The sequence below is a fragment of the Cajanus cajan genome, chromosome 4 (assembly GCF_000230855.2).
Source record: "Cajanus cajan strain Asha chromosome 4, NIPB_CcT2T_4, whole genome shotgun sequence".
Classification (NCBI taxonomy): domain Eukaryota; kingdom Viridiplantae; phylum Streptophyta; class Magnoliopsida; order Fabales; family Fabaceae; genus Cajanus; species Cajanus cajan.
The window spans coordinates 6,970,762-6,989,527 of NC_138520.1; the positions used below are offsets into that span (position 1 = coordinate 6,970,762).

Below are 18,766 nucleotides of genomic sequence, written 5' to 3' on the forward strand. Positions count from 1 at the left end.
ATCAAAAGGCCAAATGACGTGGTTCACTAAAGGAGGAAAGTGTTGGAAGGTATGAAAGAGTGAAGTTTTGAACTTTGGAACCACTTTGTCAAAGAAAAAAGAAACGTGAGAGCGTGGATGGGAAAGAAAATAGAGAATATCTGTGAGTGATCGCAATAGAGTTTTGATTAAATTTGTATTTTACAAGATGTCATTAAATATGTAATTTTATTAATTTACATATTATATTAACAAATCTTGACTCATAAATTATTGTAAATTACTTATGACTTCAATAACTATCTTAATCACATATGAATTTTGTTTTCTATGCTGTGAGTTCATCAAACTTGTGATTACTTGGTGCTACTCCAAACAATGAAAGAACAAAAGAACCTCAAAGATAATGTGATGGGAGAATAAATATTCTATTAGAGCATCCTTGAGAAACAAAGTTCTTAATCTTGGACATCCTCTTGTCTCATAAATGTGAAAAAGTTGATGTTTTTGCTTTGAACCAATTGAATTTGAGAAGAGCAAGGATTGAACTTTTTTTCCAAAACTTATTATGAAGATTAATAACATACATGAATAACAAAGTTTAAAAAGTATGTATAAATTTCCAAATTAGCAAAGTGTAATTAGAATTCTCCCTAACGGTTCATTTGGTTGAAAAGATTTCCCAAATAATAGAGGGAAAAACAGAAAAAGTTTCAAATTTTACACTTTTTTCTTATTGTTCAGTTTGTTCCAAGAAAAGGAAGGAGAGAACTAATATACATATATTTATTATACTTCTACCCGATCTCACAACATCAAAAAAAGGCCTTTTATCTTTCTTTTCTTTCTCTTATTTTAAATGTTTTAATATTTTCACAAATTAACATCTATTAATTATTAAATTTAAATATTTATTTATATTTAAATAATATGACATTTAATAATATGATATTTAAAAATAAAATAATTTAAAAAGTCATATAAATAAAATTTATTATTAAAATAAATATCAATTACTCATTAAAATATACACAAATAAATATTTTTTTATTTTTAATTTTTATTTCTACATATTATGTCATTGAATATTAAGTCACTTAAGTAGTGATAACTAACTGAATAGTGTTAAAATTAACAATCAACAATTATTAAATTAATTGTAAGATCAACAAATTTAAATTTTATAATTATTTAGCAGAATAAGAGTGATTAGCTTGAATTTGATTTTATAGTTGTCTCTTGTCTTCCTCTATTTTTCCTTTTATTGTATATAAATAAAATAATAAAAATACATGTCCTCAGAAAATAAAAATATAATGTGTGAGTTTATAAAGTGTGAAGGAATGATCGGCCCCATTGCAAGTGGGCTGGGAAACGGGGTGTGTAGGGGGTCCATTGTGGAGTGATGAGTGTGACCCGTTACGAGATTATGAGCTACCAATCACCAAACCCAAACAAACCACGATAAACCATCCATCCATGGCCTCTCTTCTTCTTAGACAGGCTCTGCTGCTCCGCGTTTGCTTCCATAACTACCAACGCTTCGCCGCCGGAGCCGTCGCCGCGCGTCACCGCCTATGGTGCAGCGCCGCCGCCAACTCTCCCTCCGACAAGGCGGACGACAAAACTAGCTCCGCCAGCATCGGCAATGCACGGAAAGCTCTTTTCCCGCCAAGCCAGCCGCGGTGGGAGGACGAGCCCGATTATCGGAAATGGAAGGACACCGAGGAAGCGATTCTCAAGGACATTGAACCCACCGTTTTGCTCGCCAAGGATATTCTCCACTCACGAAGGTCACTTCTTAATTTCATTTCTATAAATTGCATAACAAAATTTTCAAGTGATTTTTATTTTGCAGGTATATGGATGGAGCGCGATTGAGTGCGGAGGACGAGAAAGTTGTTGTTCAGAAGCTCCTTGCTTACCATCCACACTCTGAAGATAAGATTGGATGCGGACTTGAATCCATTATGGTAAGCTCAACCTCTGACCAATATGTTTCTTGTCATGTCATTGCATTTCATTGGTGCCTTTACTTTGAACATGTTTGGATGCTTAAACTACTAGGTTCTAATGGTGAGGGGATGAAGTAGAATGTACATAGTCTTTGATTCGAATCCTGGTGTCATCTTCGTAATTTTCATAAATAAAAAAAAATAAAAAGCACTTTTCAAAATGCTTCTAAATTTGTATCTAAACAAATTCCTAGCATTATTTTATCAGTCCGACTTCTGACTGTGGTTCTCCTAACTCCTAAATTATCGACGAACTGCTCGTAACTTGTAATACAGTAATAGTGTGTTTGAAACCCGCTTGTTGCTATATTTGGCAAATGGTAAGATTATATGTTTCTTATCCCTTTCGTATTCAAATAAACACCTTTTACCCTGATTTTAATTTATATCAATTTTGACTGGGATTTTCTAACACTTTCATTGTGTTTGGTGGCTTGACTTTCATCTACACCCATCTGGACTAGTTTTTCCCCCCTTGGGAGGGCGTGTGCATGTCTCACATATCAGTTGAAGCAAGGATGATCAGTTTATATGATATTTTTTAAGCTATATTCCTTTTATAATAATATTGATACATAATTGTATATAGCTACCCCTGCGATGGTGTTGCCAGTATTTGGTGTATTATGATGGAAGCCTTATCTTTGTTATGAATGACTTAATTTGGGGATATTGCATCTTAAAATTTACGCATACTACTTATCTTGATTTAGATAGTGCTCATAGCACTTGTATCTTGTATTTGTGCAGAAGAATATATAAATTTAAAGCAAAGGCTGCCACTATATTAGAGCTTAGTTTGAGCACAATGGTTTTGTGAGCAGTTAGAATCTGCACTGCTGTCTCTCCGTAAAACCATGGTTATTTCAAGCCTGACCAGGCAAGTAGACATCTGGTTTACTTCTGTAAGATACTGAAAATATATATAAAATTCTCTAAAACTGCCAATAAGGGTTGGTTCAACTTGTAAGATTGAACAATGTCAACTAGAAGGTCATGGACTCATGGGTTCATCTTTTTTCATTGTCCTTAATTGAAATGTCATTTGTATGTACCACTATAAGCCCCTGCCGAGTCTTCTGGCTTGTACCTTAGAATAGGGCTCCTTCCCCTAAACATTTTTGTCTACCGAGAAAACCAAACCTTATTGCATTGACTTTTCATGTTGGTTTTGTACATTGTTCCTTTTGTTATATCTTTTCAGTCCAGGGCTATTTTAGTTTTTTTCCCAATAACGGTGTAAATTTTGTGGGGTTTAGGGTTTAGATAGGTGAGAAATCCATTGGATTAGCTGGGGTAAGCTTTGTTAGCAAAGGAGGTAGGTGGAGTAAGTTTCCAAGATATAGTTTTAATTTGGTAATGTTGACTAAAATTGGTCGGAGACTCTTCTTGTTACCCAGATACTACTTACTAAAATTTTGAGGGCCAAGTACTATTCCTTCAATTTACCCATATGCAACTGTTCACTGCTTCCTAACAGCTACTGTTCACTTAGGTTTATAAATACCCAATGAAGTATGAACCTTTAATCCACTTATTCTCTACCACTAATCATTCCCCAATCCGGACTCATTAACTCCAAACCCCTTACAGATAAGTTTGTTTTAAAGCACAGACAGACATATATTCAGGCCTTTCATTAGATTTTGTTTAACTTTTTGGTTATTGCTAACTATTGGCTTCCTCCCTTAAGCAAACAATTGCGGAAAGTATACCAATCACCACATGTAATATGAGTAGAGTATCATTTTCACAGAGACTTTTGTGTCAATTGCCAGTGATACCACTAACTGTCAAGCTATTGCAAGTTGAACTAACCTTGATATGCAATAGAATGAATGAAATGCAAGGAATTAGGAAACACGCAATATTAAGTGAAAACTATGAATGATTAAAAGGTTAAGCATTGGAATCCTTCTCCCTTCACTTAAACTAATCTCATGACTCTTTGATTACAGCCAATTCCATTCGATTATCATTTGAGTGCACTAAAATAGGTAGAATCCAATTCCTCCGTGAAAACCCTTTTTCTTTTATTAGAATCCTAATTCTCTCAGTGAAACTCAATTAATTCGAAATATTAAGCTCAATAACTCATAAGTATGAACATGAATTAGATTCAATTCCTAGATATCCGAAACATATAGTTCATAATCCAAATCTAGCATTATATCCAATTTTCATTGCTATACAAAGCCAAAGCATCAATTCAATGGTGATCAATCAAAGAAAAGCATTTAGAGCAAAATTAGAAACATAGATTGAATGACATTAATCTAAAATCTATAAGAGTAACCCAATTACATCAAGGTTCAGTAGAATTGATCCTAACTTAACCTAGGGAAACTTAGAAATACATGATAAAATGAACAAAAACAAGAAAAATGGAGAGGTGAGAAAAAAAGGATGCATGATGCCTGAAAGAACTATTCCTAGCATGAGGCTCCAATGGAAGAGGCAGTATTGGAGTGATAAGAGTAACTTCCTGTGCAAAACAGTTTGAAGTTCAGGCCTGAATCATGCTTTTATATTGGTTCTATTTAACTATCATTGCTCAGCAAAGGAAAGCCATCGCAGGGTGATTTTATTGCAGAGGAAGAGTATCAGATCATCGCTGGGCAAAAATGTGATAGAGGTGAAATCCTGGAATTTTCCTGGTGAAGGAGAAACTCACTTAGCAACGGCATGATTGAACAGATTTTGCATGGCAAGAAGATGTTTCTCTTAGTGAACCAATGTTCAGATAAAAATGTCAAATATATATAAAAGCTAAGCTAAACAAAGGTTTAGGAAGACTCTTAGTACTAATATTTATCCTCAAATACTTCTAAAATGTTCCATTCTAACACATTAACATGATAGTTCATCAATTTAGCCTAAGAAATCTACATGTGTTGTAGATTTATCACTAACCCTAAAGAAATACATTTCGAGACATGTCTCATATAGGTGATGATGAAAACCTGTTACTGTTAGAGAAAAAATGGCATTTAATTGTCAATTATGAATTGAAAGATATAAGAAACTCTCTACATCAATGCTACAATTATAGTGCATGTCTTTTTTTTTTTGTGTGCGTGTGTGTGGGGGGGGGTTTAGGGTTTAGGTGCCTTGATTAAATTAAATGCCTAAACACTGGAATTTGGAATAAAATTTTTAAACCATTGGTAACTTTCCCTCCATTCATGTAGAACAATTTGGTGACCCAACTTAAAGGGCTACTTTCTTTCTTCTCTATCATTAGGCCAGAACTACAATATGCAAAATTCAAGTTGATGCTTATTTGCAGTCTGTTGCCAGGGTAATTTAGTAATTTCTATGAATTAATACTATATATTTAAATATTTGTACATTATATCTTTTTGATAAATCTTCAGATTAATGTGCAAGTTATGTTAAAAGATCTTGGCTTTAATTGAGCTTCATCCCCCTTTTCTACCCCAAAAAAGTATTAGGCTTAATTGTACTACATTTCCCTGATTTAATTGTGAAGTTTTACCTTGTAGTTTTCAAATTGATCCAAGTAACAGTAACTCCCCTTCTCGTTTCATTATTAAAGAGATTCTCTTTTGATTGTAAGCAAAATCATCAAAAAGAGTTCCACAGAATTGAATTTGATTTCTTGCCAGCAAAAAAACAAGATGTTTTCATGCAGCAAATTCAATGTCCTATCATTGTCAAACTGACAGGTCTTAATTTATCAATATTAAAACTACATGGATAACATTATAGAAATTAAAACAAGAAGGGTGAAAATCAAATTTTAACGAAAACAAGAGGAACAAAAGTGTAATTAAACCAAAATGTTAAAAATTACACAATGATTTTATATGACATGCGGTTCTGTCAATTTTGTGCTCCGAAAGGTGTTAAGATTTATTTCTTTCTATCTGTTTTTTGCCAATGCAAACCTATTTTGAATCAGCTGTTATCTTGTATTACCAGGCTAGGTTACCACTCACCACTTCAATTAGATCAAATTTTTATATTCTAGTCAGGGATGAACGTTATTATATTCTTCACAGTTCACACCAATTACATCATCCTACAGCTACTTGTAGTGCTGAATACGTATCATAACAGGCTCCTATCGTCACAGATGTACTGCCACATAAACACCAAAATATTTCTCCTCACATATTCCTCTAACATGCACAATCATCTAAGTTAGCAGGTTTCCTAGAGCTACGGATGGGCATCACAGCTCATGTATGACCATAACAATTAGGCTGGACCTCCCTTTGTATATTAGACTGATAAGTGTTGGGCCGACCTTATCCGTTCTTATCATATTCTTATTTACACTATTAAAAAAGATATACTCTTGTGCATTTGTTGGCTTGGTAATTACCCTTTATTGACCAAATCATGTTTATGCGGATTGGTCAAAGTCAGACATGAAAACAAGAGTCCATTCTTAGACGATACCTGAAAGTTTGTCTCCCACATCCAACTATTGTGAAATATAACACTTAAAATTTGGATTTCACCTTACCCTTTACAATTTGTTTTAATGTGATTTGGGGTTTGATTATCAGTTCTGTAAACTATCCCCCTCCTTTTCAATTGAATTTCGATAACCAAGGACATAATTAATCCAGTGGGATTCCTCCTTTTGAGGAGCCATATCCTTTTATTTAATTATCAAATTCTTTGTTTTTTCATACCCATTTCATATTTTATTAAAATATATATATTAACCGACCTCAAGACTGTCGAACTTCAGCTATTATTATTTGTATTTGCTTGTCCATGATCTGTTCAGAGCAGACAGCCAGTGCAGGATATGAATGTGTGACTTCCTCTCTTGTAGGTTGACCGTCATCCCCAATATCGACAATCAAGGTGTCTTTTTGTTGTTAGAACTGATGGCGGCTGGATCGATTTCTCCTATCAGAAGTGCCTTCGGGAATACATTAGAGATAAGTACCCTACTTATGCGGAAAGGTTTATTCGACAACATTTTAAGCGTGGGAGGATGTATATATAATGGAATTTGTTTACTTTGGTGTGCTGACTACTTTTTACATCTGCTTTCCCCATTATTGATCAGTGGCCTTACCTACATTGTCAATGGCAGTGGATAATTATTGACTGAGATATCGAGCTTATAATGAAAGGAACACAGAAAATTATTGAAGTGAGCTTCACTTTGTTGACTTCTAGATCCCTTTTTTGGTGATACAAATTGGTGGTTAGGTAACTGGTTTCAGTAAGGAATGGAATTTAGTTGTTTACTTTAACCACCTCTGCTATAATATTATAAGATATTAACTAGAATTCAAGCATTTTCTTTTTAATATTGCATGGTCTTTTCTGTTCAGCATTGCATTTTTAAACCCTTAATTATTGGATGATGCTTTTACCCGAATGTGGATTCATTCCCAAAGATTCAGAGAACCACCATAACGTTTGCTGAAGGGTCCTCCTGGTGGCAAATGCAACTTTGGACGATGTAAAAAGCACCCGTATCTGTGAATTTCTGTAAAATGAGGGGGAAGCTTAGGATTGTACAACTGTTCCCATTCTGGATTATGTATATTGCTTTAGGTGTCCTATTTCCAGCTATATTAGTCACGGGCCATTCAGGAGTGGTTGATCGGACATGTACGGGTCAAAACTCAATAAGGGTCAAGCTCAGCTAGGTTTAGTAGGACTCTGCACAAGTCAAAACGGAGAGAAACTATGTCTGGCCTACTTTTAGATTTTTAGCTGAATATGTTTCTAAAGTCCAAGGCAATCATCTTTCTTTATGTTAGTTTTGATAATAAGTCATACACTCGAAGAAATTCCGTTATAGCAGTATGTCGTCATGCCCCAAGTGTTACAAGCATGATCCTTTGTTTAAATTAATTTTAAATCATTAAATGTAATTACATATGTTTTTAAATCTCAATCACAAATTTCACATTAGAACATTTGTCACGGCTAGAGGAATTTATTTCAGTAGTCTATTACACTTTACATTTACCAAAGGATCATTGAATTTAAACTTTGACCCTCTTTTCTTTTTTCCATTTGAATCTATCCTAGTCGTTTATTTAATTTTTATTAATCCAATGATCAATATTTAAAGAGAACATGAAGGACCAAGTTTTAGAGAGTCCGTGTTGGACGGAGCTAATTTAATTTTTGTCGTCATTATATATGACAATGTAATATATTAATAATAACCAGCTGATTATTTTATATTTTATAATAAAATTTGTGTTTCGTGGGAAAGTGAAAGTACAGGTAAAAAGCAATTGGTCATGGAAACTTAGAAAGGTCATCGGCGTGGGGCATTACATTATATGGGGTGATAGTCATAGTAGTTAGGTTAAATATCTCTTTTCGTCCTTATAATATTTTTTTTATTTTAATTTAGTCTCACTTTAATTTTTTATTTCAATTTGGTCCCTAATAATTAAAATCATTGCAATTAGAAATCAGAACGGCCCATTCTGGATGCACACTTGGTGTGTTAATTTTACAACCGGAACGGGCCGTTTCAAATGCAAATTTAACACAACATGAGTGCAGCAGAACGGGTCGTTCTGAAACCAGAACGGGCAGTTCTGCTTCTAGAATGGGCCGTTCTGAATTCAAAACGGCCCGTTCCAGAATGCCAAATTTATGTTTTTAATTGTATTTTTTTATTATATCTATATTAATAAAATATAATAAATAAAAAATACAATAAATTAATATTTATTTATGAATAAAACTATAAAAAAAAATCAAATAAGATAAGATTTTCTAAAATCCTTCTTTGATTTGAACTTATCCAGTTCAAAATCTTGACTAAAATGTCGCAATGTGATTCAAAAATTGAAAATAAAAATTCATAATATATCATAAATTCAAAGACAGAAACATGGTTCAGAAACTGAAAACAAAAATTCAAACATAACATATACTAAAAAAGTTCAAAGAAATTATTGAGAAAGGAAATCATCTGGGTAACGCTGAAGGAAAATCCTAAATCACAAAAATTCAGGTTGTACCTCCTCAAGAACAGGTTGTTATTGTTGGGGTACATCGTCAATGATTTCAAGGGGAAACAATTTCGTTTCATCCTTGACTATATAGTGTCAATTTAGTAGTAAGTAGTTCACTCCAGTTTGACTAACAATGAAATAAAACTTGTTACCATTGTCCTTAGTGATACACTGCATCGTCATTAATGATACATTGTATAGCCCAAATGTTTTGCAATTGAAATTATCAATCCCCATTAACAATATTACCAAATCTAGTGTTTGAAATGCTTTGTACTTTAGTAAATATTTGCCCGTGATAATTTTTATTTTCGATAACTTGGATTTTATTGAATTTTTTATATTGGATTAGCAAAAATAAAATACCAGAACGGGCCATTCTGGTTCCAGGTGTATTCCAGTATTTTGGGATCCACTTACGTGGCATCTACGTGGCATCCGCCTGACATCCACGTGGCCATCAGTTAACTCCGTTTAAATCATTTAGACGGAAGTCCCAAATTGCAATGATTTAATTTATTGGGACTAAATTGAGACCTAAAATTAAAGTGAGACTAAATTTAAACAAAAAAATATTGTAAGGGACCAAAAGAGGTATTTAACCTTTAAGAAATGTGTGAAACCGATTAATATGTGAAAAATATGTTGAAATTTTATTAATTTCTAGTTTATTAAATTAAATTCTTTATTTTATACAATAATTGTAATGTAGTATGTGTATTTTGTTTTAACGTGTAGATTGTCAATGCCGAGTTTATGAAAAATATATATATATATATATATATATATATATATATATATATATATATATCGAGCATAATTGTATTAATAAAATTTATTCTACACTTCATTATGAACTATATCTTTAGTATTACCTAATAAAAAAAACTATATTTTTAGTGTAATCTACATATTTATTTGAGATAACAAGAATTCTCAGTTTCTTTTGTAACGAGTAATGATAACCTTAACAAAATTTATATAGGGTAGTTATTAATCACAAGTAACCTTTTTTTATAACCATAAAATTGATACAAAATATATACTACTAAAAAGTATATGTAAGTTCTTAAATTCCGACCTTATAGTTATTTTTGTAATTTTTCTATCGATAAAAAATAGTAAAAATCCAAATGTATATATGGTATTCATGCAATTCATTCATATTTCTTTGACTTTCAAAACATACACCGTATTGTACTCGATTTTCTTTTGAAAACAAAACGGTCGTATTTAGTTGGAGTCTTTCAATGTCTAAATTATTTGGGAAGAGTTTTTGCATCAATCGTTCTCCAAGTATTTTTTCTTCTATAATCTAGTCTCTTAGATTGATGATAAGGAGTCCTCTTTTATTATACACCCCTTATGTGAGATTAATATTTTTAAGTAGCATGTTTCACATTTTTTCTGAGTTGCTAGTAATAATTTAAAAAAATCTATAATTTAAAGTATTAAAAGTAAAATCGTGGATAGATGAGTTCTTAAATAATGTGGATAGATAAATTGTTAATTAATATTATTAGTTGCTCTGTTCTTCGCGTATAAGTTTTTATACTTTTTTTTAGTTTGATTATAATTTAAATATGTTTTTAGTGCTATAGTTATTTCAATTTTATTTTTGATTCTTATATCCTAAAAGTTTAATTTTAGTTCAGTTTTAAAAATTTTATTTTGGTCTCTACTACCAACAATATGTCAAGGCATATATGCCATTAAAAAGTAGCTTGATAGAATTCAACAAAAAAATTTATGAAAAAAATAATTTCTTTATTGAATTGAGAAAACAGAATTATTTGAGAGACCTAAACTCTCCACCCCAAAATTGATGCCTTCCTCACTATTTTTTAACAACCTATTTATTTGCAACCATTTGGACCAAAGTCTAGCTGATTGGAGGGATCAAAACCTTTAACATAATAAGAGTTACAAAACCATTATGGATCACTAAGGCCTATTAAAACATTACGAGCAATTCATTAAAATTAATGATATTAAAAACAATTCTACTAAAATACAATGCAAAGGAAGACTGGATTAAATTAAAAAATTAAACCCAAACACATAGGTACTGTAGTAATCAATTCCTTGTCTTGCACATGTTCATTTCATAGTCCACTAAAATATTGGCATTACAGAAAGACCAAAACCCATCGTTGAAAAACTACAAGCAACCACCTTCAATGACTTATTCCAATATTCCATAGCAAAACAAAGGGAAAAACTGAGGGTCAAATTGCTTTAGTAATCCTGCCATAACTAATTCCCTTCTAAATTCTCTAAGAATTTCAAATAGCAAACTAGAGAAGGAAAATACATAATTTTCCTCTACTGCATCAAGCATTTTGATGAAACTGTGACTAGTTTGAGATCTACTTGGACAAGATAAACTCTAAGGAAACAAAGGCAGGTAATGAAGTCCCAAATTTTCTGGAAATCCCGTCATCAAATTAAGGTTTTGTAAAGCTTGACCTGAAGCTCCCTTCACTAAATTATCAATCTGCAACAACACATTAACATACTTGAGAGTCGTTGCAACAATAAAATCATAATATAATTAAATGCACATAATTTCACCTAAAAAGCTATGGATATATAGGAGAAAAAGAAAACTTAAACATACAACAGATATGATGATTGCCCTTCCAGGAATTCGGTCAGGAAAAACGTTGATTAAACAATAATTAGTTCCTTTAACACTGTGAGTTCGAGGAATGACTCCATTTTCCAACACAGCAACAAATTCTTCATCCTGAAATCACGGGAAAGAAGAAAAGAGAAATTAAGGGAGAAACCAAGAAATTCAAACAAAGCAAAAAGTAGACTAACAAAGCAATAAAAAAATCGTGCATCGTGATAAAGTGTATGCACATTCCACAGGCCCATGAAACAAGGCAGGATAAAGCCTTAAAGGTGAAAGAGACCAAGATCTTAAATACTATGATGTCGAAGAGTTCAATGATGAAATATTTTCTTTAACAATGAGGAATAACCATTAAGTACCAATTTCAAACCTGCATTTGTATGTTGTCGGCATATATGCAATTCATACATTACATTTTCGTAAACTAGATGAAACGAGTAGTGACATTAAAAGATAAACCTCATATGAGAGCTTCAGCTGCTGGTACAGGTCCTCAATTCTCACTCCTGGAGCCATTTCAACATAAATAGTTGATTGCATTCCACGGCTCTAATAAATGGCAAAAAGAAGCAATTGTTACTTTACTTCACTAGCAAGAAAGAGAAGAATACAGATCATACAATCCTAGGAGCCACTCTTACCATTGGAATCAGGTGTGGGGTAAAACTAATGGTTACTTTTGAACCTGCAGCATCAGCAAGTCCCTGTTCAATTTCTGGAACTGCATACAACAAAATAGGATAATTAGATCTATTCAAATCCAGATGTCATTGTTGTTCATTTGGGAAAGAGGTCATCAATGTATGTCAATGAAGAAAAGCACAATACAATCACAGTACAAGGTCAAGTTATGGTTAAATTCTCATTGCGGAGACCCAGCAGGCACAATTAGCCAATCCCCACACCTCCTTTTTCCTAATGGAGGAGAACCAGGCAAATTAGCAGAAACCACTCTTGGCCCTTCTTGACACTGGTGTCCTAACTGGAGAGGGGTCCTTATGGCTATACCAATAAAAACAGAATAGTGTAGCATGTATTATTGGTTGCTTTTAGTAGTTATTACTTATTGTATTATTGAGCACCTTTTACAATAAAACTAATCCCTCGATGCTTCATCATCACACACAAAAGTATAACTTGAAGATATAGTATGGTCAGTGCATTAGTTAGGCTGAAGTTTGTCAGACTCAAAATACCTAAATCCAATTATAAGAAGAAAATTAGACTTACCATGGCGATGTCGGGTAACGCCATAAGAATTGAGACCTTCAGTTGCTTCAGTGAACAATAAATTTTCCTTGGCACTGCGCCCTACAACAAGAACCAAGCAATAGAACCACATGAAAATGAGAAACTTGGGCTGAGAATGTTTTGTGGAATAGTTGTACTCCATCAGTTCCATATTGATTGATGTTTAAGTATTTTGCACGCAGATTATGAAAAATAATTACTCCAAGATAATATAAGATTTTATTAGAAATTAACTTTACTAAAATATCCTTATTCTCTTTCCTAATTTCTATAAATGCATTACTAAGTATTCAAAGACAATAGTATTTAACTATTTATTAAGGGGCAACATTGAAATAGTTGTTTCAATAATTTCACTGAAAACATCAATCAATATGGAACACAGGGAGTAATAAAATACAAAAGAGATGATGCATCAAGATTCTAACCTGCTCCACTCACACCAGATTTAGCATCAATGATAATATTTTTAGTCTTAATAAGACTAGCCTGCAAAACAAAGAACACTCAGAAGAAACTTAAAATCAAAGGGGATATGAAACGCTACATAAAATCAATAAATACAGAAAAATCAGTTTTTAAAATAGGAAGCATAAAGTTGAGCCTAAGTCCTTGGACAAAGCTTCCATCTCTGGAAACAACTTTGATCTGGCATCTTGAGTGCTTCAGTCAAAGTAAACAGGTACACATCCAAAAGCAGAACTCATATATTACCCTGAATACCAGATATTTCCCACCAATCCACTAGATAGATCTAAAGGCATAGCAGCAATATCTCAGAATTGCCATCTCATGCCTTTCAATGCAAACCATATGGATGACAACAACATATCTTCAATTCGCACTTCTCCCTTTGTGCTATGAATGCTCAGTTGTTCATGTTATAGAATAAATGCAGATATGCAAACTTTTTTCTATTGATAAAAAACAAAAATTATTTAGAGAAAGTGATAGAAGTACAAAAGGTTGGAGGATAAGCAATCCAATCATCAACAATTAAAAACAAGAGGAGAATAAACAAGATAAAAAAAAACGGCAATCTAAAAACTAGTCATTGAAGGAGAGCTATCAGTTTCTTCACATCCAATACACTGATTTCCTCGTACAGAGCAAGAACTGAATACCAGATAAATCTGTTTAAAAGTGAAGGGTACATCAAGCTTAACACCCTAAACCATAAATGTGAAGCCAAGGAAAAGCGAAGACTAACAGATACAAGTTATAGTCACACAGAACAGACTCATTATAACACGATTTAAAACAAATTTTAGCATGTTAATCCAACAACATTTTTTTTAAGAGGGAAATTCACTTATTCTACATATGCATTATGTAATGCAAAGGAAACATGCTGACCTTTATCAATGGGACAAGAGGAAGTTGAATAGATGTTGGATAACAACCAGGGTTAGCAACTAGACGTGCATTCTTTACTTCTTCCCTTAAAACCTCTGTCAATCCATATATAGCCTCTTTCTGGATACAGATAACAAACTCATCATTAAAAATAAAATTATACAAGAAAGGTGGTTTCAACTTGAGATTCAAAATTCTCATAGATGAACAGAAATAAAAGTTGGCAAGTCAAATTCATAAATAGTGATAGCATTGTACTTCATCAAATATATACCTTTCGAAAATCTAACGAGGTTCAACAGTTTGCTAAGCAAGATTAGATGAAATGAAAGACAGAATACAGAGCAACCTAGATAAATGAGAATGTTTTGTAATTGAACACGATAAGAAGTCCCACCTGCAAGTCTGGTGCTCTGTGTGGCTGACCATACCACTCTTCATACTCAGAAATATCTTTTAGACGAAAATCCTACAAAATCCCTCATTTAGAATTCTGATATGAAGCAAAACTTTGTTTATATTGTATAATGATTTGTTTTTGGAAAAAACAAACAACAGTTATTTTAAAACATACTGCAGAGAGATCCACAATCTTCAAGTGCTTTGGTAGGCCTTTAATTATTTCCTGGAAACAAGAAGAGAATCTAAGGATTAATTTTAAGCATTGATAAATTTATCCTGTGCTTTCTTGGTCAATTCAGGGAATTACAAAACTCAGAAGCAATAATGAAGAACCTGAGTAGTTCCATGTGGCAAACAACAGAAAACAGCATCCACATCAGAAAAGTTTGCATCCTTTATTGCAATCAAATCTGGCAAGTCCTGCAAACATGGGTTAAGTTCAAATTCTGTAATTTACAAAACAACACATCAGCATGCATATGTCATAATCATGCCATGAGGATTTCTCAAGAAAATGAAGAATGAGACTAGAACCAACCTCCATGATCATCATAGAAAAGGTATGCAAAATTCACTTAGAAGCAACAAAACATATAACATACAATACCCACGATAATAATAGCTAGAAATGAAGAAAAATATCTTCTTAAATACAAATGATCATATCTAAAACCAACCGTACCCGAGTGCTCAAATGCGGGAATACAGACGAGATTGGCTGCCCAGCTTTCCTATCAGCAGTCATTAATGCAATTCCAAATTGTGGATGATTTGCCAAAAGCCGGATAACCTAAACAAAAAAGCATCACATTCTCACAACATAGTAACACCAGCTCTACACTGACAGTGATATCAAGATGCTTGGTTGAGTACATGGAAAGTGATAGTGCAAACAATTTGAAATGAAAGCCACTTAGCAGTTTACACTTGAGTAGTTGAGTTCTATATACCAAAATTACAAGCGAAAAACAAATTAAATATAACCAAGGTTTTAAATTACGAAATTGCAATCAATGCAACAAAAATTACAGTTTCAGAGACCCTAAAAACCCTGACATTGTGGCTGAAATTGTTTTTTAGAACCTTGATTATATTAACTCATTCTCATTATAAGACAACTTGGATTAAAATCACTTATACTTGGGCCCCTTATTAATTTTCCATGTTCCAACCTTTCCACACACTAAACCAAGCACACTTAAAACCAATGTGTGCCATGTAGCTTACCTCAGAACCAGTGTAGCCACTAGCTCCAAGAACACCAACACGAACTGCATTTTGTGAAGATGGGTTCCCACTCTTGCTCAAACACTTCACAAGTAGCTTCCCATCTTGTTGCTTTGTCACCTTTCCAAACTCCTGAAAACTACCAACCAACAACATAAAATTGGCGAATCAATCACATTTATCCACCAAAAAAGAATAAGAAAAAGTGAAAGAATTAAAACAAAACATAAATTATTATGATTATTCTGCAAACTACAAAACAAATAAGAGGGTACCTTGGGGTTGTTCCAACAGTTGATGACGGGATTTCCAGAAAATTTGGGACTTCATTACCTGCCTTTGTTTCCTTAGAGTTTATCTTGTCCAAGTAGATCTCAAACTAGTCACAGTTTCATCAAAATGCTTGATGCAGTAGAGGAAAATTATGTATTTTCCTTCTCTAGTTTGCTATTTGAAATTCTTAGAGAATTTAGAAGGGAATTAGTTATGGCAGGATTACTAAAGCAATTTGACCCTCAGTTTTTCCCTTTGTTTTGCTATGGAATATTGGAATAAGTCATTGAAGGTGGTTGCTTGTAGTTTTTCAATGATGGGTTTTGGTCTTTCTGTAATGCCAATATTTTAGTGGACTATGAAATGAACATGTGCAAGACAAGGAATTGATTACTACAATACCTATGTGTTTGGGTTTAATTTTTTAATTTAATCTAGTCTTCCTTTGCATTGTATTTTAGTAGAATTGTTTTTAATATCATTAATTTTAATGAATTGCTCGTAATGTTTTAATAGGCCTTAGTGATCCATAATGGTTTTGTAACTCTTATTATGTTAAAGGTTTTGATCCCTCCAATCAGCTAGACTTTGGTCCAAATGGTTGCAAATAAATAGGTTGTTAAAAAATAGTGAGGAAAGCACCAATTTTGGGGTGGAGAGTTTAGGTCTCTCAAATAATTCTGTTTTCTCAATTCAATAAAGAAATTATTTTTTTCATAAATTTTTTTGTTGAATTCTATCAAGCTACTTTTTAATGGCATATATGCCTTGACATATTGTTGGTAGTAGAGACCAAAATAAAATTTTTAAAACTGAACTAAAATTAAACTTTTAGGATATAAGAATCAAAAATAAAATTGAAATAACTATAGCACTAAAAACATATTTAAATTATAATCAAACTAAAAAAAAGTATAAAAACTTATACGCGAAGAACAGAGCAACTAATAATATTAATTAAGAATTTATCTATCCACATTATTTAAGAACTCATCTATCCACGATTTTACTTTTAATACTTTAAATTATAGATTTTTTAAATTATTACTAGCAACTCAAAGAAAAAATGTGAAACATGCTACTTAAAAATATTAATCTCACATAAGGGGTGTATAATAAAAGACGACTCCTTATCATCAATCTAAGAGACTAGATTATAGAAGAAAAAATACTTGGAGAACGATTGATGCAAAAACTCTTCTCAAATAATTTAGACATTGAAAGACTCCAACTAAATACGACCGTTTTGTTTTCAAAAGAAAATCGAGTACAATACGGTGTATGTTTTGAAAGTCAAAGAAATATGAATGAATTGCATGAATACCATATATACATTTGGATTTTTACTATTTTTTATCGATAGAAAAATTACAAAAATAACTATAAGGTCGGAATTTAAGAACTTGCATATACTTTTTAGTAGTATATATTTTGTATCAATTTTATGGTTATAAAAAAAGGTTACTTGTGATTAATAACTACCCTATATAAATTTTGTTAAGAAGGGCCAAGAGTGGTTTCTGCTAATTTGCGTGGTTCTCCTCCATTAGGAAAAAGGAGGTGTGGGGATTGGCTAATTGTGCCTGCTGGGTCTCCGCAATGAGAATTTAACCATAACTTGACCTTGCACTGTGATTGTATTGTGCTTTTCTTCATTGACATACATTGATGACCTCTTTCCCAAATGCAAACTTTTGGGAAAACTTTAGAAAATAGCTTATGACATTTTCGTAAGTTGTTTTCAGCTTATTTCAATAAGCTTTCTAGGATAACTTTCGCAAACAACTTACAACCTATATTGGAACAGTGTAATCCAATTTCCTCTTTAATAGTAGAAACAACTTACACATAAGTGCTTATATGATAAAAATCTTATCAATAAGACCTTAATTAAGCTATTTACCTAAACAGACCATTATTCAATTTAAAAACTCCAAAACAAATGATAACCGGAAATTTTCAGATTGAGTAATGCATTATACACAAGTTGTACGATCAAAAAATTTCTAACCCTAAAACAAATAATTATAATTTGTGTACATTAGGGGCAGTGTCTTTTTCTTTTGCTATTTTTTAGCATCCTTTACTATCATTTTTCTTTCAGACTACAACAGAATATGAGGAATTGCCTTACTATGTGGAAGCAAGAATATTGTAAGAGAAAATGTTGAAAAGGGTACCTTGAATCCCAGAAATGGAGGCAAGGGCTGGAAACGAGAAGAAGCAGTGGCAGATAGAATGTGAGAGGAGAAAGGGAGAGACATGTTGGTGAAGTTGAAAGATGAAAATTTGAAACCAAATTCGAATACCCTTTTGAATGGGGATTGCAATTCGACAAGTGGGTTTTGCAGAGGTGCCAACTACGATAGCAGAGCGGAGCAACCATACAGGGTATTATTAGGTCTGTTTTAATGAAAACTAGAAACAAGATAATAATATTTATGCTTTTGGGAATATTTAATAAGAACACTTTTTAAGAAAGGTTAAATACTTCTTTTCGTCCTTTATAATATTTTTTTGTTTTAATTTAGTCTCATTTTAATTTTTGGTTTTAATTTGGTCTCTAATAATTAAAATTATTGTAATTTGGAACTTCCGTCCAAATAATTTAAACAGGGTTAACTGTTGGCCACGTGGATGTG

The 18,766-nt window shown here is 32.6% G+C and overlaps 2 protein-coding genes across 4 annotated transcripts; one reads left to right on the forward strand and one right to left on the reverse strand.

The window, feature by feature from the left end:
• Window positions 1-1,334: 1,334 nt before the first annotated feature.
• Window positions 1,335-7,237, forward strand: LOC109818491 (DCL-like protein). 2 transcript variants are annotated; one of them, XM_029268856.2, is made up of 3 exons: window positions 1,335-1,772; window positions 1,838-1,952; window positions 2,459-2,664. In XM_029268856.2, the coding sequence occupies exons 1-3, from the start codon at window positions 1,459-1,461 to the stop codon at window positions 2,537-2,539; spliced, it is 510 nt and encodes a 169-aa protein (XP_029124689.1). In that variant the 5' UTR covers window positions 1,335-1,458; the 3' UTR covers window positions 2,540-2,664. The 2 variants fall into 2 exon arrangements, with proteins under 2 accessions (XP_029124689.1, XP_020239562.1); XM_020383973.3 differs by lacking the exon at window positions 2,459-2,664 and adding an exon at window positions 6,808-7,237 and having other exon boundaries at window positions 1,343-1,772.
• A 3,754-nt stretch (window positions 7,238-10,991) lies between these two features.
• Window positions 10,992-18,545, reverse strand: LOC145957590 (putative N-acetyl-gamma-glutamyl-phosphate reductase, chloroplastic). 2 transcript variants are annotated; one of them, XM_083074041.1, is made up of 14 exons: window positions 18,305-18,545; window positions 16,127-16,188; window positions 15,852-15,990; window positions 15,307-15,414; window positions 14,958-15,044; window positions 14,797-14,847; window positions 14,620-14,691; window positions 14,223-14,342; window positions 13,295-13,355; window positions 12,846-12,926; window positions 12,257-12,336; window positions 12,075-12,164; window positions 11,595-11,723; window positions 10,992-11,471 (listed from the first exon to the last, which is right to left on the reverse strand). In XM_083074041.1, the coding sequence occupies exons 1-14, from the start codon at window positions 18,386-18,388 to the stop codon at window positions 11,364-11,366; spliced, it is 1,272 nt and encodes a 423-aa protein (XP_082930167.1). In that variant the 5' UTR covers window positions 18,389-18,545; the 3' UTR covers window positions 10,992-11,363. The 2 variants fall into 2 exon arrangements, with proteins under 2 accessions (XP_082930167.1, XP_082930166.1); XM_083074040.1 differs by having other exon boundaries at window positions 16,127-16,209.
• Window positions 18,546-18,766: the final 221 nt, after the last annotated feature.